The sequence below is a fragment of the Polypterus senegalus genome, chromosome 7 (genome assembly GCF_016835505.1).
Source record: "Polypterus senegalus isolate Bchr_013 chromosome 7, ASM1683550v1, whole genome shotgun sequence".
NCBI lineage: Eukaryota > Metazoa > Chordata > Cladistia > Polypteriformes > Polypteridae > Polypterus > Polypterus senegalus.
In genome coordinates this window covers 26,239,017-26,258,554 of record NC_053160.1, presented here as the reverse complement: position 1 = coordinate 26,258,554, position 19,538 = coordinate 26,239,017, and the positions used below count along the sequence as shown (strand labels likewise).

The window sequence follows — 19,538 nt, the reverse complement described above, 5'->3', positions numbered from 1 at the left end:
AAGATATTTCAGAGAAGTGTGTAGGTCTGACTTTGTGGTAACAGTTTAGTGAAGGTCCTTTCCTGTTTGTGTAGAACTGTGCCCCTTTCTATAGAAAGCCATGTCCATAAAGACATGGAGGAACCCGAGTGGCCTGCACAGAGCCCTGACCCTACTGAACACCTTTACGATGAACTGGGATGATGAATTTGAGCCAGGTCTTCTTGTCCAACATCAGGTACTTGACCTCACAAAAGCTCTTTTGGCTGAATGGGCACAAATTCCCATAGAACCACCCCCATAGTCTTGTGGAAAGCCTCCTCAGAAGAGTGGAGGTTTGTTATCGCTGCAAAGGGAGTCCAACTCCATATTGATGTCCTTGGTTGGAATGCGATATCCAACAGGTTTATATAGGTGTGATGGTCATGTGTCCACAAACTTTTGGCCATATAGTGTAGCTATTGTCTATGTGGCTATTGCTAAAGATGAATTTCTATTCTGTCACAGTACCTCAATCTATTGAATTAACCCCATTTTACTATTATAGTGGCACAGTATTTAGGACTGCATCTTCACTCATCTAGAGTTCTACATTTGAACCCTGTTGTTCACATTGAGTTTACATCTTCTCTCTGTGTCTGCATGGGTTTTCCACTCACATATAGTCACTTCAGGTAATCTGATGATTCTAAACGGGCCCTGTCATCTTATGTGAGTAATTCAGTCCCAACTTCAGCATAACCTCCTTGGACTTGTACTCCACACATTGAGTTATGAGCTGAGACTACATGGTGTAAATGAAATGTGGCACATCGAAATGCAAGAAGAGTAGACCCCTTATATTATTATGATAGCAGATGTTGGAAGTCAAAAACCTGATACAGCTGTCTTGAGGGTGCACATCCAAAATGAAGAATGCACCTTGGTGGTGGTTTGGCCATTTCTTATACTGTGTGTCCTGGAAGGAGAGAAGAATGGTGGAATTAATGATCCTCTTCCTGAGTTCTTGGTTATGGGAGAAAAGGACGGGCATTTGAAATGTTGACGTAAACTCTGAACCCTTGTCACATGATCAAATTAAATTGGTCACCTAAAGGCTGAACATACACATTACTACTGTTACCATCTGAGGTAAACCTAGAATTAAGCCTTGGACAGGACCTCAGTTCATCTGAGTTCACATTCACCTTCACTCAATCCTACTGGGTTATTCCAGAGCCACCAGTTACCCTAACGCAAACATCTGGGCTAAACCTAAATGGGCACAGAGAGAACACGCATACATACTAAGACAGACACCGAGCTGGGAATCAAACCTATTGCAGATTTTTTCCTATCGTGTGACAACATGGAACACATTCAGAATCCGATGTGCCATCTTCTCCAGATGCCTCAACAACTTCACTCCACACTGAAATCCTCAGACTCTCGAACAACTTATTTATATGAGATTCTGCTTTCTACTGGCCATATTTTGTGTTAGTTGGAACTTTTATGTTAAGTATGACTTTAGCTACATTTTAACCAAAGAAACTCACTACTGTTTTATTATTTACCTTGCTAAGTTATGATGTTGTTAAGCTTTTCCCTGTCATCATATTGCCTGTAATCAGTGTACAGTGCTATAGTAAAGTACACCAAATTAGATTTAAAATCACTTTAGGTTTCATACTCCAAACTAGGATTTCTAACAGATGCCACTAACTCTTGAGTCTGCTTACTCTATTTGTGATGTTTTGATTTAGAATTCTAATTTACCAGTTAACATTTGTATGGAAAAGTGCAAGATATGTTAAGTTTTTCAAAGGTTTTTATATTTTGTTGTGTCAACAAATTCAGTTTTCAATGTGCTAATATATTGTGGTGGATGTCCAGGGCCCTAACCTGGCTAGGATGCCTCCATGAAGGAAGGACCAGGGGAGGAAGAGTGGCCAGAGCATTACCTCCTCCAGAGCACTAGGTGGCAGCCTCCCCGGGTTGCAGCAGTTCCTTGGACTCCTGCAGGGCTCCATGGGACTTGGATACAGCCCTGTTGGGATCCAGGGACACCACTAGGGGGTCCTGCAGCCACTGCTGAGCCCATATGGGCGGTTCTTCCGCCACAACCAGAAGTGCTGCAGGAAATAGGTCATCAAGTACCTGGAGCACTTCCAGGTGACCTATAAAAGGAGCCAGCAGACACTACTCCAGGAGCCAGAGTCGGGAGGAGAGGAGGAAGGAAAAGAAAAAAAGAGAATTTTGTTGTGGTTAGCGACTGTGTTGAGCTTGTTGAAAACGGGGAAAGCGTATCCCATGAGAGAAAAAAGAAAAAAAATATAGGGTGCGTTTTCACGTGTGCCTCCTGTGTCTGGGTTGACTTCACAATATACTGTACTTCCAAAGTTTCTGTTGTATATTTTCAAGGGTGAAGGGTATAGCTTTTATCAGAAATTAAGATTAGTAATTAGTGATGTGCAAATATCGAAGAGTTCACTTCGCTGGTAGTTCAGCGAAATCATGGAAGAGTCTGCAAACTTCACCAAAATCCACAAAATGCATTGAAGTCAATGGGAAAGGAGGAACTGGACTTTTAAGTGTCTGCCAACTATGTTGGAATGATTACTGGGGCCAAAAGTGTGATCTGAGCTGTGAGGCAGCAGTGCTAACCACTGTACTGCCACACCTCAAACAACAAAAGACACAGACAAAATGATAAAAACAAAACACCACAAACTAGCCATAACATAAAATATATCATTGCACTCAAAGAGTTACAAGTCTTGGGGAACACATTAGCCCTGCAACAATGGGGAGGCTCGCTCCTTTGTTTGAAATCCACCGGAATGTCTGTTTATTTCTGCTCTCTATGCAGATGATTTGCTCTTTTTTCTTCCATAAAGACGACAGAAACTCCTTGTAAACAGTAAGAAATCTTTTGTTATTATTATTATTGTTTCACAGAGATGCAAGTTTTGTTTTTTGAGGACGACTACTTTAAGACTTGGTTTGAGATCATAGCTGGGCATAATTAGCCATGTGGCACTACAGAGACCAGTGTTATATGTCTGGTGGCAGTACTACAAATATTCTCGTTACGGTCTGCTAATGTACCCCTCAAATGGAAATACTGCAAGAGTAGAGTACTGATCAGGTGTAACACCACACATGCTCAAAGCCGCTTCACAGCAATCTTACCGCAGGCATGTTTTGCATATGCCACTACAGCTCTGTGTGGTCACGCTGACCTTGCAGAGTATCATGGGGTGCTGGGGGAAAAAACATGTTCACCCAAGCCAATTGCAAGGTGAATCTCCAGGAAAAAAATCAGTGAACAAGGTTACCAATAAAGCAAATTCTCTGAGAAAACACGTTGACAAATTTCACCACTCAACACTAGTGTCAAGTATGAGTAGAGCCTGTCCCACTACACAAACTTTTACAATAATTTTCAATTGTGGCTTTCATTTAAATAATAATATGAACAAGTTGAACCTGTGATTGCCTCATTATACAGTGTGACATCCAAAACAACTCAATCATAGCAGTCTACAACTTGACAGGACAAAATCAAAAGTGTTTTTTATGTTGCTAATCCTTGGAGCAACTCTTGTGTGTCCGAGACAGAATCACAAGGCCTACAATTGCAGGTAAAGGAAGAAAAAGTGTTTTGGATGATTCTGACAGAAAACAGGCTTGTCTGCACAACAAGAGACACAGCAGAAGAAGGAAAAACATGGGCCAAGATTTAACACGCCATATCTGGAAAACACTCGGAACACCCAGCAGCTTCTTTCAGGCACCACATTAATTGGCTGTCAAAATGCAGAGACCTTGTGATGGTTTGGAATTAGAAGTTTGAAACTGTACTGAATTCATCACCCCATGATTCCTAAAAAGTTGAATCCAACATTCCAATCGGCAAAGAATTTCAGCAACTGCAGTTGTTAATTGTGAGGTGTTCTCCAACCAAATGGTAAGTAGTGCGACGCCAGCCCTAATTAAATAACCGATCCGACCAAATCTTAATTTAATTGTCACCCTGCATCCCTTTATGTATCAGATCCTACTTGCGATCATGGGTGTATATTTATTTTTAATTTCTTTTGGGAAGGTACTATGATTGGAGGGAAAAAAAAGGCAAATGCAAATAACAATACTACTATGACAAACACACTTTGTGAGAGAAATACATTTATTATTTAAAATAGCTTTTTCAAAACAAAACTAACCATGCCAGCTGTAGGAGTGAGTCATTTTCATTGGTTAGCATCTTTTGGTCAACATTCATTTTTTCCCTCATAATACCATCTGAATGCTCAAATCAAGAGTGACCAGGATTACTTACTGTATAAATAATAAAACACGACCTTATTGCAACTTCTACTGTGACGCTCCGTTTCCTGCTTGAATTATAATATATTAAAATTGCATTGTACCAGAGCACATTTCCTAAAGCTGCATATTGAGTGTGTTTGTGTGTATACATACTATAAGCAGTAGCTGACTTCAGAAGGCTTTATTGAATTGTGATCTTGTTTCATTTTTATGTCAATGGTTATTGATGAATCCATTCATTTATTCACTTTTATGATCTGCTCCCCCCCACTGTATTATTGTCAGAAAATGCAGCTTTGGCCACTCCAGTCTATTAGCGAGCACGTTCACCCATTCATAGCAGCCGACTGGGAGTCACCCATCTGTCTAATAAGCTGATGTCTGAGGACATGACAGTTGCTGAGAAGAACCATAAACACATGCAGATAATGAACAAGCTAAGCTCCAAGCAGACAGTGACTGAGTCAGGAATCAAACAAGGTCGGTGGAGGCACGAGGGAGCAACGTTACCCACTATGCAAAACTATACTAAAATAAATAAAACTAAAATGGGAAAAATGCTAGCCTGTATTACAGCAAAGTAAACAAGATTTATCTAAAACACAATAAAGTGCTTTTAATAATAAGTTTCAAAGATACAAAATCAAAAGAATTATCAAAATTAAAAATGGCAAATTTAAAAACAATATCATTTTATATATTCATAATGTTAAAAGGCAGCTAAATAATATAAAAAACACATTAGTGTTCACCCTTAGGCTATATCCACATTACTACTATTTTGTTTAAAAACGCAGACATCAGTCTGTTTTTGCCTTTTGTCCACACTACCACAGCTTTTTTAACGCCAGAAAATGGAGACTTTTAAAAACACTCCCCAGAGCCATATACAGTAATCCCTCCTCGATCGCGGGGGTTGCGTTCCAGACCCCCCCGCGATAGGTGAAAATCCACGAAGTAGAAACCATATGTTTGTATGGTTATTTTTATATATTTTAAGCCCTTATAAACTCTCCCACCCTGTTAACATTATTAGAGCCCTCTAGACATGAAATAACACCCTTTAGTCAAACGTTTAAACTGTGCTCCATGACAAGACAGAGATGACAGTTCTTTCTCACAATTAAAAGAAAGCAAACATATCTTATCTTCAAATGAGCGCCCCATAAAGGAGTGCGTCAGGAACAGAGAATGTCAGAGAGAACGCTCGCAAAGAAAAGCAAACAATCAAAAAATCAATACATGCTTTTAAGTATACAGAAGCACCGCGATAAAGCGGCATTTTGTAGAGGAGCGTCCGTGTCCTCTGTGCAAACAGCCCCTCTGCTCACACACCCTCCGTCAGGCAGGGAGAGCGAAAGATAGAGAGAAGCAAACAAGCACAGCGGAAGCATATCTTATAGCATTGAGGAGTTTTAGTTAATATGCAATACATGCTCTGATTGGGTAGCTTCTAAGCCATCCGCCAATAGCATCCCTTGTATGAAATCAACTGGGCAATCAAACTGAGGAAGCATGTAACCTAAATTAAAAGACCCATTGTCCGCAGAAAGCGGCGAACCAGCGAAAAATCTGTGATATATGTTTAGATGTGCTTACATTTAAAATCCGCGATAGAGTGAAACCGCGAAAGTCAAAGCGCGATATAGCAAGGGATTACTGTACTGCTGAAAACACCGGCTCTGCAATGCAGCGTAGATGGGTGAAAACACAGACTTGAATCACGCTCGGATTTGTTCGTTCTTATTACGTAGCCCTTCCATGATTGGGTCCAGAGCATTACATCATCTCATTCCCTGATTAGTCACCCTTCACGGAAGAAAAACGCAAGAAGAGTTGGCATCCGCAGCACTTGTTGTGTTGCTGAACTTTATGCGATCTGAATTGTGTTTTGTACAGTTTGAATGCTGCATACATGCACAAAAAGATGGAGGGGCGATTCTGAGGCTGGTACACGGAATGTTGCCCGTTCATACGCCGTTACTCCCAGAAGGGTTCCTATTCTGTTGGGTCGTTGAACAAGGCCCTTAACCTGAAAATTGCACTGGGGCACTGTACAATGGCTGCCCTGCGCTCTGACCGCCAAGATCAGGCGAAAAGACAATTTCCATTTGGAATTAATAAAGAATATCAAAAAAAGGGTGGTATAGGGGGGCAAATCATTTACCAGTTCGTAAAGTTTTAAGATAAATCCTGCGGCTGGCAGCATTACCAGCCCTTCAAAGAATTTTCAGCCAATGAACACAGGCAAATGTCTATGTCATGTGTATCTTGGGTTGTTGTAGTGTGGATGGAGATACTTTCGTAAACGTTGCGAAAACGCTAGTGTGGACAGAGACCATTTACATTACAAATGACATTTAAATAGTAGTAGTGTGGACGCAGCCTTAATATATGATGGGCAGAATTTGAGGAATTTACAGGAATGATATCAGAATTCATAGACAAAGTAGAGATACAATGGGACAATTTCAGTAGCAATAAAAACAAAAAGTGCAGCCACTAAACAGTAATTGATAAATCAGACAAATGTACGCTTAGTGCAAAGTGATAAAGGTAAACGTGAAGGGGGTGTTCACGGCCTAATCTTGCTGTCTCTTGGATAGACGGCAGGCATGGGGACAACTTCAAAAGGTACTGGGGGCTAAGATTGTAAAGCTGCTTCCCATGGGCTTTTTGAAGATGAGCGATAATTGGAAGTGCTTGCGTTTTATTTAGTTTTTTCTGAAGGCTGTAGGGCCCGAGTGTCAGGGAAAGGAACAATCTGTCAAGGGGAACGATAGGTTGTGAGCACCCCCTTCACAATATAATACGTCTGATATGAAAATTTGGTAGTAAACTCACTGTTTATGATAACCAAATTAAAAGATGAAATCTGAAAAAAAGTCAAAACAACATGCAAGGAATTAATTTATGAAAAATAAAAACACATCATAAGACGTAATACTACAAAAATGGAAAAAAAAATGAAGGTTTAAATAATGTGATTTTGTGGGATAAACATCCGTTGACCCATTTCATTTTAATACTATGTAAATTACGGCTGTTTCAGCATATTTTACTTGTTTTCAACCCAAGCGCATCTACCAATAGAGCAGAAAACGCACTTTACGTTCAGAACTTCAAAATCATACACAGAAATATTTAAAACTCAGGAAAGAAACTGAGCAGCAGCCATATCACGCATTCATTATTGGAATAAAGCCTGTACCGTCATACTCATCATCTGACTGAAAAGGAAACAGAAATAACTCAGTTGTGTGGTTTGACAAAAGTGAACCTGCAATAGTAATATAATAAAATGTGCAAAACTAACTTGAAAATACAAAAGGGCACGGGATAGTTGTGAGATCCAAGCCATTCTGTCAAATCAAGTTACAGTGAGTTGTCAGAGTTGAAACCAAACAGGTATTCGCTCCTCGGTAGAAAACTAAGCTTTTAATTACAAACATTCAGTTCCTGAGACTTCAAGAAAGCTAATGTGGTGAGGGCTAGGCAGAAACTGAAGACTCGTCACCTCCATTTAATACTCGTGATGATCTCATATTATTTGACTTTCTGGATCTGTGTTGAGGGCTGCTTCGGAGGTTATCATCCATCTATGGAAAAGAAAATATTTCAATCAAAGATTTAAATTGACGTTCACCTCAGATAACTTGAAGATTTACATGCAGTTAATTTATTACACATTTCTTTGGACAAATTAGATATTTAAAACTGTTCTGAATGTCACTTAAAAAGGATGTCTATTGAAGACATAAACATCTATCAGATGCCACTACAAAAGACCTTTGGCCTCTGTGCACTTTTAACATATGGCACTGTATTTGCTTTTAAACAAAGGAATATCAACTTCTCTCTTTAGTCTCTACTACAAAATACAGTTGAATAGGCCTATAAGCTGAGAAGTGAAGGATGTCCAGACTTAAACTGTTGTTAAGTTAGAATAAAATATCATAAAGAGAGAAGTACTGGTGCATTTACCACAGGCCGGTTTCTCTACTTCTTTGTGCACATGCACACTCAATTAATGGAATCATGGCTTAGTGTTTATTTAGATAGAAAATTAAGAGGTTCATAAATTGTGTGTCATTATGCTACAAATGATGCCAGCAGACACAATGATACCACACGTATAAAGATCCACAGTCGTCTACCACTGAAGCACAAACATTGCAAAGATTGTCAGATCTGCGGTCTATAAACGGTACAAATGGACTTTGTAGTGTGGTCACTTGCCACATGTGGAAAAAAGGAACTGAAACTGCCAAGATTAACAGAGGAGGAAAACGTCAGCACGCTGTGGCCAACCTGGATCACTGCAACTGGTGCTGAAGGGACCAAGATTAGAACAAGACGGGCCTATGGGACCAGTAAGCCTATGGTACTAAAATTATAGGCATTTCATACTAATGTTACACAAAAACTATTATAACTGTCTTACGCTGACACAGAGACCTTAGAAATTTTTTAACACCACAAATCCGTTAACCTTTACTCTGATAAATGTAATACATTTAAGACAGTGCTTGGCAATATGCTTTGAAGTATGATGTTTATTACTCTTTTACTAAAATTGATACACGATTACTGCAATAATACTGATATTCTGAATTTCAGTGACAAAGATTAACACACTTTGTTGAGATAAAAGGTTTTCAGTTAATATTTAAGAAAGAAAAGTGAGTTTTATTTGTTTATGAATAAGCATTTACCCTCATTAGTCAAGGTATTTTTTCTTTTAAAGGACTGACATACAGTCAAAGATATCTCTCTATTATAAAAAAAAAATCTCCTTTCCGAGAAGACGAGACTTATAAAAAAAATCTCGGAAGGAGATGAGACGTGATTGTCTCAAAGAGACACCTTCACGTCCTGCGAGATGAGTCTTTGTGCCAAGAGATGTAACAACGCCCGGGGCTGGAAGCCCCGTGAGACAAGAGCTTATGCAAAGAGATTTGGAAAAGTCCTGCCCACATAACCACACTATGGTTCAATCATTTCTCATTTGTGTGAATGCTATTGTCAGACACATTTCTTGTAGAAAGAAAGAAACGATATTCACTCACGTGCTGTTACTTGTTGCGTTGTCACGATGTAATTCCAAACACGGAATCAAAATTCAATGCAATATCGATAAAAAGCGAACAGTTTGAATAAATGGACATAGGTGATATGACAGAAGTGTGTGGATGCAGATCACACGGCATGGCGGCAGCAGCAATCCAGCAGCTGATCGAGCAAAGAGGAGGTTAAAAAAAAAAAAAACTATGCGTTTCCCATTGAATCACCAGTTAATAGGGGGTGTCGGAGGAGCGATCGCGATACAACCAGACACATGAAGACTTTTTTTCCCTGCTGTTTGTGTTTCACCCACATGACATTTTGTGTTATTCTTGAACTATACTGAATTTGTAATCAGAACACAGCATGCTGGATTTTCAGTGGAAGTGAAATTACAATTTTTCTTTTTAGATTTAGATAGATTAATTATTGTCCAGTCTTATGCCTAGGCTCACACTGGAAATAACTAGCATGAGGAAAGGAACAGAAGCTTAGACACGTAACATGATGTTAAACCAATAGTGTGGCGTAAAAATCAATATACTTCATTTCTGGCATTGCTGATAGTGCTGGGCAGTATACTGGTTCATACTGAAAACTGTTTTTTATTTTTGTTATGATATGGATTTTTCTCATACCGCAACACTGGTTTAAATTGCCTAAACAACGTTTGGAACGTGGCGCAGCGGGAAAACAGTTTAAGGGGGGGACCTTTTTCACTGCTACACCACTAAACATGTAAGCAACGGAGTACATGTGTTAGTGGAGGTATTGAGCAGTGAAAATGGACAGAGAACGTTTCAAAACTGAAGCTGTAGCAGATGATAACGTTGAACATGATGACACAGAAGAATTTTTGCCGAAAAAATGGAGTCAAGTCCATTGCCTGGAGATACCTTGGTTTTAAAAGGTCGGATGTGGACCATTACGTTCAAATCTGTGAATACCGTTTCTATACTGCTGGATAATACTGCAAGCCACGTTGTACTTGTTTTATTTTTTTTCAATACTGTGTAATGTACCTGGGTACTGTGTAATAGTGTGATGACATGTTGGCTTTAATCTAGACGCTTATGAAACGACTCTTATGAAACTCTTGCAAAATGACAGCCTTCAGTGCCTCCATTGTCTGCTGCTTGACCTCCTCTACATCCTGAAAACACTATCCTTTAAGGTCCCTCTTCATTCTTGGAAATAAGAAAAAAATTGCAGGGTGCAAGGTCCGAGAAGTAGGGTTGGGGGGACCATTGTCCTCCCGTTTTTCGTCAGAACCGGCCACACACTCAATGCTGTGTAAGCGGGTGCGTTGTTGTGATGTAGAAGCCACTCGCCTGATCTCTGCAGTTCAGGTCATTTTCTTTGCATAGCATCATGCAATCGCTTGAGCACTTTAAGGTAAAACCCTTGCCTGGCTCAAGTCTTTTTATTTTAAAGCCTCTCAAAGCATTGTGACAGCTTCTGCTGCTGTTTTGCCCAAAAGGAAACAAAACTTGATGCAAACACGTTATTCTTTCAAGTCTGCCATCACAAAATCAACGAAGATGGTATCAGAGGCTCAAGAAAAAAATGACACTGACCTTACAGACCTTTCCCCAAGGACGTCGCCTGGCTAAGTGATGTATAGGGCAGTCTAGTACATGCACCTAGTGGCAAACATCTGAACTAACACCCCTCCAGCCTTCAGAAACAAATTCTCGTTATTTTTGGGTCCCCCCCCTCCACATATAGTAAGGCTGCTCCCTTTGTGCTTTCCGTACTAGGCATGATGTACTGACAGAAGACCCAGGGGTGCATATTGAGCATATTGGGAGGAAATTCTTGAAAAATAAGTGGAGACTGCTATTTAGGGTCAGAAGAGATTGTTCATCACCAGGACTAACTGAACCGATCAATGATTCAATGGCTTCTCTAAGGATTTAGTCACTTTGTCTAGACAGCATCAATATCTTTCAAGGCTAAAATTCGTTCTTCTCATGTCATCTGTCTTTTGCATTCATGTGTTTTTCTTTTTTTGGACTGTCTCTAGTTCTCATCCCCTCCACCAGAATCGCAGCACACTGTTCTGCACCTTTAGCCTCAAATGCCCAAATCACCTTAGCCTTACAAAGTGACTTATTGCCTTCACACCGATCCTTTCTCCCAACCCAACAGTTGTTTTCCCCCTTCTTACTGAAAGTTTCCACACCCTTTCACAGCCCTTTCTAACTTTTATGCATGGTCTCCCTCAGTCACCCATATCTCCCTCCCAAGTACTACCTCATCTTGCTTGTGCACATTTTCCTTTTAAAGGAAGGGCGATGAAACCTTTGGCAGTTAAACTGGAAGAAGGTTCTCAGGACTGCCCACATGCCGTCACATCATTATCTAATACCAGTAGGTTCCGTTTTTCTACTTTTCATTCCCAGAAACAAGAGTTCAGTTCTTTCCTCAAAGTATTCCAATGCCTCGTAATTACACTTATTAAGAAGGTAGCACTCTTCTCACAAGCAAAACGTTATCTTAGACCACTTCATGTTTTATGAAGTAGGGGTCCACACACAGAAGACAGGGCTCCCCAACACCTTTGCTGCATAGCCATACTTCCCCCATTCTACATTTCATGTATTCCACTCTTTCTCCTCTAATTCTTTATCTTTAGACCTTTCACGTATCGCTTACTTTTGCACTTCAATGCTTTATAAATTCTAATACTAGAGTCTTAAAAGAGTTCTAATCATTCTAAAGTATTAAGAGTTTTTTATTTGTTAAAATATATGGATGACAAATTTATTAGGTGGATAAGTTTAAGACTAGTCCACAAAGAGATGCCTAGGGATACTGAGACGTATATTCTAGATATCAAATGACGATTTGAAAAATTAAATGTTAATTGTAAATACAGTAGTAATGTAAATATATACTTATTAAAAGATAACAAAAAACAATATTACATACATTAGTCTCATAAATGCTACTAGGAGACATGCCCTAAGAACAAAGAGCAGCCCAAGATTTCTTAGAGCAAAAAAGAAAAATGAAAAAATAAAAATAAAATGTAACCTTTTCAATTAAGTTGGACTCCTTGTTTACAAGTTGTGTTAGTTTCTGTAGATTTGCATCAACTGCTTCTTGGCCAAATGAACCAAATCCTGGAATCCAAAAAAAAAAAGTGAAGTCAAAGAATCTACAAAAGAACCAAAAGAATAATAAATATACTTCCACCAAATAGAAAAGATTTAATGAGCTTAATTGGATCAGATTGAAAAAAAAATATAAATATTAAAGAAGAAATGATATGTGTAAAGATGACCACAAAGACATCAAAGCTGCTCTTTCTAAAAGACTTTCAACTGACTGAAGTATGCAGTGTCAGCTTGGAACAGCAAATTCAAAAGAGTGCAAATGGTGGGGGAAGCACACAATAGAATAACAACAAACTGTATATCAATAACTAATTCTGCTACTAATATCTAAGGACCAAGGAGCTGGTGGTGGATTTTAGGAGGCCCAGGCCCCTCATGGACCCTGTGATCATCAGAGGTGACTGTGTGCAGAGGGTGCAGACCTATAAATATCTGGGAGTGCAGCTAGATGAAAAATTGGACTGGACTGCCAATACTGATGCTCTATGTAAGAAAGCTCAGAGCAGAATATACTTTCTGAGAAGGTTGGCATCCTTCAACATCTGCAGTAAGATGCTGCAGATGTTCTACCAGACAGTTGTGGCGAGTGCCCTCTTCTACGGTGGTGTGCTGAGGTGGCAGCATAAAGATGAAAGACGCCTCACGACTGGACAAACTTGTTAAGAAGGCAGGCTCCATTGTAGGATTAAAGTTGGACAGTTTAACATCTGTGGCAGACCGACGGGCATTAAGCAAACTCCTGTCAATCATGAAGAATCCACTGCATCCACTGAACAGTGTCATCTCCAGACAGAGGAGTAGCTTCAGTGACAGACTGCTGTCACCATCCTGCTCCACTGACAGACTGAGGAGATCGTTCCTCCCCCACACTATGCGACTCTTCAATTCCACCCGGGGGAGTAAATGCGAACATTAATTTTATTTTTAATTCTTTTCATTTTTATTACTATTTAATTTAATATTGTTTCTTTGTATCAGTATACTGCTGCTGGATTATGTGAATTTCCCCTTGGGATTAATAAAGTATCTATCTATCTATCTATCTATCTATCTATCTATCTATAACCTTAAGGTAAAAGGAAACAAAATAATCAAATGTACAAATATCATTAAACCTATTTACAATTTGGTCCTGCACTTCATTATATTTCCAAGTGTGCCTTTAACTGACTTTATTGACTCTAAAACTGGATCTGTGATATTTATTCTGCCTATTTATCTGAATTGTGTGCTTCACACCAGCCATCTAGAGTGCTTAGATCTTCTGGTCAATTGTCTCTTGTTGTCCCTCGTACCAAGTGTAAAACTAAGGGGGACAGAGCGTTTGCAGCTGCTGCTCCTCGCCTGTCGAACTCTTTACCTCGTCACATAAAGGAGTCGTCTACAATTGAACTGTTCAAGACGAGGTTAAAGACTCATTTCTATTCACTTGCATTCCGTGACCTTCAGTAATACTGATGGTTTCCTCATTGCGATTATATAACATTATTTCTATTTATTATGTATCTTATGTTCATATATTTTATTTCTATTTATGTTTTTATGTTAATTGTTTTGTTTTTCTTTTATTCTATTATTGTAAAGCACTTTGGCCACAGCATTACTATGTTGTTTTAAATGTGCTATATAAATAAATTGACATTACTTGTGCTTAAGCATGGAAAACACTAATATTATTAGAGGCACTAGTAAAACTATCTATTTGCTCCACAAGGGTTATTCTCACCTGGACAAAGCTTGGCAGCACTGTGAGGATTATGGTTTTTGATTTTTCCAGTGCCATCAATACCATCCAGCCATCCCCGTTAAGGGGTAAGCTCAGACATATGCAGGTGGATGAGCCTACGGTGCCCTGGATAATGGACTATCTGTTGGGCAGACCGCAGTGTGTGAGACTCAAAGATTGTGCTTCTGTTATGGATGTCAGCAACACTGAAGTACCATAAGGAACAGGTCTGTCTCCTTTACTCTTTACTCTGTATCCGTCCAACTATAAATATAACACCAGGTCTTGTCACTTGCAGAAATTCGTAGATGATTCTGGACTTATGGGATGTATTGATAAAAGGGATGAGACAGGGTACGAGGAGTCAGAAGAAGAAATGTGTTCATTGGTTCAAAAAGAATTGTTGACAAACTTAATATCAGCAAAACTAAGGAACTGGTTGTTTAACTTCACCCATGTGGACCATTCTCCTCTTGCCTGCACTGTCTTTTTCTTCCTACTTTTGTTATTTACTACTTATGAACACACATTCTAGCTTTCAGGTTACCCATCAGTGCACTTTTTTCTTTAAGAAATAATATTTTTCGATTTGTGTTTGTCTGTGATTCCTGTCGCCTAATACAGCCAAATGAAAAAGTCTCAGCCTGCATAATACTCTACTTTCAACAAAAAAAGATAACAGTGGAATGTCTTTCATTTCCTAGGAACATCCGAGTACTGGGGTGTTTTCCGAACAAATATTTTTAGTGCAGCAGTATTTAGTTGTATGAAATTAAATCAAATGTGAAAAACTGGCTGTGCAAAAATTTGGCTCCCCTTGTAATTTTGCTGATTTGAATGCCTGTCACTGCTCAATGCTGATTACTTGCAACACCAAATTGGTTGGATTAGCTCGTTAAGCCTTGAACTTCATAGACAGGTGTGTCCAATCATGAGAAAAGGTATTTAAGGAGGTCAATTGCAAGTTGTGCTTCCCTTTGACTCTCCTCTGAAGAGTGACAGACAGCATGGGATCCTCAAAGCAACTCTCAAAAGATCTGAAAACAAAGATTGTTCAGTCTCATGGCTTAGGGGAAGGCTACAAAAGCGATCTCAGAAGTTTAAACTGTCAGTTTCAACTGTAAGGAATGGAATCAGGAAATGGAAGGCCACAGGCACAGTTGCTGTTAAACCCAGCAGGTCTGGCAGGCCAAGAAAAATACAGGAGCGGCATATGCGCAGGATTGTGAGAATGGTTACAGACAACACACAGGTCACCTCCAAAGACCTGCAAGAACATCTTGCTGCAGATGGTGTATCTGTACATCGTTCTACAATTCAGCACAATTTGCACAAAGAACATCTGTATAGCAGGGTGATGAGAAAGAAGCGCTTTCTGCACTCACACCACAAAGAGTCGCTTGTTGTATGCAAATGCTCATTTAGACAAGCCAGATTCATTTTGGAAGAAAGTGCTTTGGAGTGATGGGACAAAAATTGAGTTATGTGGTCATAACAAAAAGCGCTTTGCATGGTGGAAGAAGAACACCGCATTCCAAGAAAAACACCTGCTACCTACTGTCAGATTTGGTGGAGGTTTCATCATGCTGTGTGGCTAGTTCAGGGACTGAGGCCCTTGTTAAAGTCCAGGGTTGGATGAATTCAACCCAATATCAACAAATGTTTCAGGATAATGTTCACGCATCAGTCACAAAGCTGAAGTTATGCAGGGGTTGGGTATTCCAACAAGAGGATGACCCAAAACACAGTTCGAAATCTACAAAGGCATTCATGCAGAGGGAGAAGTACAATGTTCTGCAATGGTCGCCACAGTCCCCTGCCTTGAATATCATTGAAAATCTATGGGATGATTTGAAGCAGGCTGTCCATGCTCAGCAGCCATCAAATTTAACTGAACTGGGGAGATTTTGTATGGAAGAATAGTCAAAAATACCTCCATCCAGAATCCAGACACTCATCAAAGGCTATAGGAGGCATCTGGAGCCTGTTATATTTGTAAAGGAGGCTCAACTAAGTATTGATGTCATATCTCTGTTGGGGTGCCCAGATTTATGCACCTGTCTAATTTTGTTATGATACATATTGCATATTTTCTGTTAATCTAATAAACTTAATGTCAATGCTGAAATACTACTGTTTCCATAAGGCGTGTTATATATTAAAAGGAAGTTGCTACTTTGAAAGCTCAGCCAATGATAAATAAAAATCCTAACAATTAAGAGGGGCTCCCAAACTTTTTCATATGACTATAAAGCACTTCAAAGAACTCTAAATTTCAATAATTGTACATGGATTAAGGTAACACTTATTGATCAAGAATTACTAAGATCCATCTTATTACTTTTTTGAACTAGAGTTTTACGTCTAATTTTTCATTCATTAACTGCTTCACTTTTTTAAAAATGAATTGCAGTCCAATTAAACGTACAGCTTACAGTGCATAAATTATGCTTTATTTCTTTCGTCAAATCACTACTGGCAAAATTTCATTAGACCCAAGGTCTTTGTTGTTATATTCGTTTCATGTTTCAGTTTTTGTCAAAGATTAAGGTTCTTTACCTTGTTTAAGGTATTTTGGGCTAAAAAAAAAAATCACCAAACTTAACAGTGACGAACTAACCAAGGGTGAGAATGGTGGTGGGTTGTCCATGGATATCTGAATTTTAAAGCAACCCTAGAGTATGGACCATGTCAAAGCTGGAGTCTTTGAATGGGCTTTTCATTGCCAAATTTATTCCCTAGTTCCCCCATGAGTGCTAAGTAATACAGAGGCAAACAAGTACCAAAGTTTTAGTTGTTAATTAAAGAAAAACAAAAAACAATATCATTAGCTTACCAGATGCATTCGGCATAAAGAAGGTGCTTATAATATTATCGCAAAAGTGACACAAATTTGTCAGCTGTTTAAGGTGCTGCTGGAGCTGTCCACTTGGAAGGTGAATTTTGTGGAGTGGTCCAAGAAAACCAAATATAAAGGCATCAAGGCTGGTGGGTCTAGGGAATTGAAAATTATACAAAAATACCAAAAGTATACTTTGTTAGTATAGATTAATAATGTCAGTACTAGATAAAATACATATTTAGATTTTAAAGCAACAAATCAATTAACTGTAGGCATCTGTGAATCTGTAAATTTCTGCTTAAAACTTTTCTTCCTGTTTGTCTTCGATATTTCATTTTGGTTTCTTTAACCAAATGGTGATTTAGACAGCACCCACAACTAAGTAACCATTATTTATAATTTTAATTAAACAAAAATGCTTCAGATTTATGCCACACCCATTTTATGTATATCAATGTGGAAGAGAGAGGTTAAGAGCAGGCGCCGATACAGTGCATTGCCGCACCCACCACACAACAAACCAACCCAGGATCCCAGATTAGGACCCGAGTGCAGCCATGTAACGGGTGACACCTCAGCACCACACTAGTTCAGATGGAATGGAACAGTGTGAGGTTTTTTATGGTGGCCGGAGTGCCAATTCTGCCACCAAACCCCAGGTTTTTCCCTGTAGGATGGAGGGCCTATGAGGAAGTGATGTTTAAAATATAATCTGAAGAGCAGTTAAAATTATTTAACAGACAGGAGACCTGCTTTACACACTTTATTTCTCTAAATTATTATATTTTAATGATTATTTGTACTGTTTGTTTAATGGAAAACCAGTTAGCTAAAAAAGATAATATTCTTAAAAGTTCTTATATCAATGGAGAATGACGAGTGCATGCAATGACTTGCTGGCTTCTAACTGAGGCACATTTTCAGGTAGTAAATTATCCTAAAGTTAACCTATAAACTGTCTTGGGTAAACAATTTACTCTGATTAACACCAATTTATAACAGATAATGAAATTATAGGTAGATTGTATTTTAAACACACAAAAACTGGTTAATATATTACAAGATGAGAGGTATTTGTTTTATACTGTGCTGCCAAACAATATTCTTTTAGTTAAATAATCTAAGGTCATATTATAATACTTACGTGTTACCAAAGAAATATTCTGATGAACCCAATCTATATGATAAAAGATTTAGGCACTCCTTGGCATCACTGTAAATCTGAAATTAGAGCATCAAAATATCAAAATATAATAAAAGACTTAGCCGACATATTATTAATCATGATTAACTAATTATGCAAATACACTTAAAGAGTTACTTATAGCAATCATGGTTTTAGGAAAAGTGAAACCAAATCTACACTAACAGTTGTTTTCTATGTTAATAACCTGTTTCTCTCAGTCAATCAAATAAATGCACATAAAGTCCTTAATTTCTTTTAAAAATAGGAGGGCAAAATGTATTACTACACAAGTCAGTCTGCTTTAAAGCCAACAAAGTTGACTCAAATAAATTACATAGTGCAAGCAGCATAAATAAAAAGCTTTTCCTTAATTGCCAACCATAACTTTAAACGATCAAAACACAGGTATGCTAATCAGTCTCACCAACTACAGTCAACCCTCGATATATGACCGGCCTGACATGCGAACAACTTGGTTTATGAGCAAAATTTTTGTTTTGAATTATGACCAATGTCTTGAGTTACGACCCGAATGCGGTCATGTGTATCCGCTTGTGTGACTGTAAACAAACAGCCGAGAGCGTTCATAAGCGTCAGTCGGAGGCCAGATACGTGTGTTTGTGGACGTAATTTCGGTCAGTGCAGTGATTTATATAATTTATTTCGATAATTGCTATCAAAATGGCCCCAAAAAAGCTAGAAAAGAAGCTAAGGAAGGAAGAGAAGGTAACGAAAATAAAGAAAGCAATCTCAATCAAAACGAAGAAGGAAATTATGCGGTAATATGAGAGTGGCGTTCGTGTGACCGATCTCACTAATATGTACAGCATGTCGAAATACACTATCTCAACAATTTTACAAAGAAAAGATTTGTATAAGGAAGCTAGTGTTGTTAAAGGTGTTACTCAAATTAGTAAGTCACCATCAACAGTGTTAGACTGTGGATAAACGAAAGGCAGATGACAGGTGATAGCCTATCTGAGTCTATAATTTGTGAAAAAGCTAGGGCTATAAATGCAGATCTGGTAAAGGATAAGCCATCAGCAAGTGATACTGGCGAAACATTTCGTGCCAGTAAGGGGTTGTTTCACAATTTTAAAAGTGAGAACTGGGATTCATAGTGTAGTTAGGCATGGTGAAGCAGCCAGTGCTGATAAAAGGGCTGCCGAAAATTACATACACCACTTTGAAATGATAACACAGAGAAATGGCTTTTGCTCTCATCAAGTTTTCAACTGTAATGAAACTTGGCTTTTCTGGAAGAAAATGCCCAGGAGAACATACATTACCCAGGAAGAGAAGAAA

General features: G+C 38.8%; 1 protein-coding gene across 6 annotated transcripts in view; it reads right to left on the bottom strand.

The window, feature by feature from the left end:
- mtx3 (metaxin 3) overlaps positions 1–19,538 on the bottom strand; it is a 68,144-nt gene that overhangs the window by 28,557 nt on the left and 20,049 nt on the right. For 3 of the 6 annotated variants that reach the window (XR_005634290.1, XR_005634291.1, XR_005634289.1), the window contains exons 6-9: positions 18,192–18,268; positions 17,042–17,199; positions 12,397–12,485; positions 7,138–7,892 (exon numbers count right to left, since the gene is read on the bottom strand). Coding sequence is in view for 1 of the 6 variants with exons in the window: in XM_039758374.1 (XP_039614308.1) it covers positions 7,785–7,892; positions 12,397–12,485; positions 17,042–17,199; positions 18,192–18,268 (432 nt within the window). In the remaining 5 variants the exon portion in view is untranslated. Of the gene's footprint in view, positions 1–5,886; positions 7,893–12,396; positions 12,486–17,041; positions 17,200–18,191; positions 18,269–19,538 lie in introns of those variants that run through there. The other 3 variants (XR_005634293.1, XR_005634292.1, XM_039758374.1) reach the window with 3 other exon arrangements.